At 47.8% G+C, this 3,491-nt stretch overlaps 1 protein-coding gene across 2 annotated transcripts in view; it reads right to left on the bottom strand.

Annotated features, from left to right (window-relative positions):
* Window positions 1–14: 14 nt before the first annotated feature.
* Window positions 15–3,491, bottom strand: part of LOC101862183 — a 12,871-nt gene continuing 9,394 nt past the window's right edge. For both annotated transcript variants that reach the window (XM_005098281.3, XM_013082509.2), the window contains exon 2: window positions 15–2,769. In XM_005098281.3, coding sequence (XP_005098338.1) covers window positions 1,225–2,676 — 1,452 coding nt within the window. In that variant the 5' untranslated portion in view covers window positions 2,677–2,769 and the 3' untranslated portion in view covers window positions 15–1,224. The remainder of the gene's footprint in view (window positions 2,770–3,491) is intronic.

Here is a 3,491-nt window from a genome sequence, read left to right as displayed (position 1 = left end):
GGAGGGAGGGAGGGAGGGAGGAGGGGCAGTGATTTTTAAGTCACTCAAAATAACGCATGACAAAATACAAAAATGAAAAGCACAAGTAGATGTCAAAATAAGGGGTACAAATTATTATAATGCCATTTTTTAACATTTCTCCCCAAAAAATATGAATAAGATGGGGCAAATATTGTACAAACTATGACAAACCAAAGCTACAAAGTAGAGAAATGGGAATAGCATGATGTGTGGCTATCAGATGAAAAAAGGAGGAGAAAAAAGAGATACGCTACACACATTTTAAAAAATGCATACATAAAACGATGATTCTTTGTTGGCGAGAGGCCGATCCGTCGTCTTTCAATGAGAAGTGACGAGAAAGACTTTGTTCTTTGAGGGCTGCGTCACTGTACGGACCTTGGACGACCTGAGCACGAACTCTCCCAACTGAAGACACGTAACATGTACGCACTGTAACTGACTGTGAGTGTGACTGGGACTGTGAGTCTGTGTGACGTCATGATTGCCTCCCGGAAAGTGACTGACTGACTCCACAGGTCCGTGTGGACCCAAACAGCCGCCAGTGATGGGGCCAGCCAGCCCGAGGTCTTGGGTCCTATGTATTGTTTCATAATGGCTCTAACTTTACAGAGTTCTTGAGCAAAAACAAAAATGTCAAATTCTCTCGGCAAAACTTACTTGAATGGTTCTTCCACTGTGATGTTTGAGTGATCCCCCCCCCCCCCCAACGTCGACACAGTTCTGGTAATCGTAAAGATCTCCAGGGAATGTGACGTTGTGACGTGGGGGGCAGTTTCACGGCGGTCAAAAGGAGTCGAACAATGATCAATGTCTGATGAGATCAATAAATTCTGTCCTTCCTATACGATGTTTCTGAGAGCCACGATAACGCTCGATAATTAAACGTTCAAGACATGAATGACTGATGCCTCTATATGAATGGTCTGGTCTGCGAATGTTGCAGGGAAGCTAACTCTCTGGACCTAAGACTTATGGTGTTCAAAGTTTGTGAAGCCTTCAATTAAGCCAGATTTATTCTTTCCCGTTTGCCATCCTGTGGGCTTCACACCTCTTGAAGAAACACACTATTGTTTAAAGAAGCGGGACCTCCAGTTTAACATCCGTCTCCGATAAGACGACCTTGAAAAAAAAGGATCGGTTGAACTCTCCTCTGTAAACCATAGCTGAAACAAAACGTCGACCACGGAGCTGCGAGCTGAGCTAGTGTCGGGCCGAGGAGTCCTCAGCCAGCGGGGAACTCACGTCATGAGCAGACTTGAGCTCTTTTTTCAATCTGCATTTAAACGGGTAGCTCTTGAAGTCTTTGACGACACTGCTGCTGCTGCTGCTGCTGCTGCTGTTGCCGTCCTCATGGCTGCTTCCGTCGGTGCTGAGCAAGCTGTATCTCCTGTTGGCGGCGGCACACACAGCGCTGTTGTTGCCCTCGGGGGCGCTGGTACAACTCTCGGGGGATGAGGAGTCTCTCGCCGGCGTGGAGCGGTTGCTGTGCTCACTGGTCAGATCCAGCGCCCCCGACTTGTCTGTCCGTATGGCAGTAAGGTCCACGCGGTGGGGGAGCGGGCTGGGCGAGTGAGGACTGTGGGATCCGGCACGGCTACTCAGCAAGTTTCGTTTAGAGTTGAGAGAGAGAGCTACCGCCGAATGGCCTGCGCCACTGGCTGAGCTCCCCATGGAGCTAGTGCTGCTGCCGATGGAGTCGGTTCTGTCTCTCGTGGCCGGGCCCAGCATGTGGTTCAGAGTATTCACGTTGTACATGCGAGAGTCGTCGTTAGATCGAGAGTCATCTGACCCGGGTCTCTGCTGGTCTAGGTCATCGTTTGGATGGAGTTTTTCGGGAGATGGCGATGATGATGAAGGACGAGATAACGCGGTAAAGGAAGCGACAGGCCTCCCTGGCATTTCTGAAGACCCGTCGTCAGAGAGCGTCGCATTTTCGTCTAACCCAAATCGTCTTTTTAAGGCTCGCATCTCATGTTTAAGTTCAATATTTTCTTTTTGTAAGTCTAACATCCTAGTTTCCATCATTTTTTCTAAAGCCTTCCTTTTCACTCGAGACCGGCGGGCAGAGTCATTATTTTTCAGTCTTTTATTCCAGTAACCTTCATCCTTCTTATTGTCAGGCACAAATTCTCTTTTGGCTCTTTGGTGAGTATTCATGGGCATGAGTTCATTTCTATAGGCAGGGCTGGCGACATTATTTACCAATATCGATGGCATTGTCAGTTTTCCGTCACTGCCTTTCATCTGAAAGGATCCGACTTCCGGGCGAATTGGCGCCACAACGTTTAAGAACTCTGATTGGTTGACAACACTGTCGTCTGGAGACGACGCCCCATCTCTTGCATATTTGGGCAGCATAAAACTGTGGTTCAGATTATGGTGCGGGTGGGGCATGGGATATGGCCGGAAGCGATGTTTGGCGTCCAGAAACACTTGCTCTTTGTCCGCGGCGGTGTACTGGCGAGAGAGGGCGGGGCTGGGACTGCTGTCTTTGCCAGACACTGTCATGTCTACGGGAGCCTCCGACAAGGGGACGTCATCCATGCTTTCCAGACGTTCTTGTTTCACTTCGAGTTGCTTCCCGTGGAACATGAGCATGCGTTCTTGGAACGGGGAGGATGTGGAGGCGGAGGGATACATTGATGTCAGCATTCTTTTTTCCCTGAATTCTGGAAATGTTGGCGACTCGACTGACGAGTGGGTCTTTTGGTCAAGATGGACGTACGTGTGTTCTGTTTGTCAGATCTGGAGAGAGGGGGAATAAAAAAAAAAGTTAGTGTACGTGGATATAATCACATTAAGTTTGTGCTTGTATTCTGGTCATATTTATTGTTTGTTTGTTTGAGTAGGTGTTTTACAGCGCTATCGACTCTGTTTTGGTCAGTTCCAGTACTATTCAGAAACGGGGGAGGACAATCAGATTATAGAGTTTGTGGATACAACGTCACTCTTTTTGTGCAGGGGAAGATAAAACAATCTCAATACATCCCATACCAGCCTTTTGTTTGTTTGTTTGAGTGGGTGTTTTACGGCACATCAACTCAGTACCAGTCTTTCGAAAGGCCAGAACGTGTCTGTCTTTATAACATGTAATCAAAGGGATTTCTTACTAGGGGCTGCTGTTTTCAATTAATGAAAGATAGCAGATAGCATATAGTAAAGCACGCAAATTCCCGTTTATCAGCAAACTCTATGGCTTTATTACGTTCTCGGTTGTAGGCGTACAATTTGGACCGCATGGAATTGCGTCATATTAGACGTAAGTCCCCCCCTCCCCACCTCCTCGTAGCTAACTGCGCTGCTGGTCACAGGTGAAAGTTACGGTCTAGATTATTGCGTCACATGACGAGAAAGGATCGCTCCGAGTGGAATGGGTTATTGAGAGAGAGAGAGAGAGAGAGAGAGAGAGAGAGAGAGAGAGAGAGAGAGAGAGAGAGAGAGAGAGAGAGAGAGAGAGACGGGGGAGA

Source organism: Aplysia californica, unplaced genomic scaffold (genome assembly GCF_000002075.1).
Source record: "Aplysia californica isolate F4 #8 unplaced genomic scaffold, AplCal3.0 scaffold00178, whole genome shotgun sequence".
In the NCBI taxonomy this organism is placed as follows: Eukaryota; Metazoa; Mollusca; class Gastropoda; order Aplysiida; family Aplysiidae; genus Aplysia; species Aplysia californica.
This window is presented reverse-complemented; position numbering and strand designations above follow the sequence as displayed.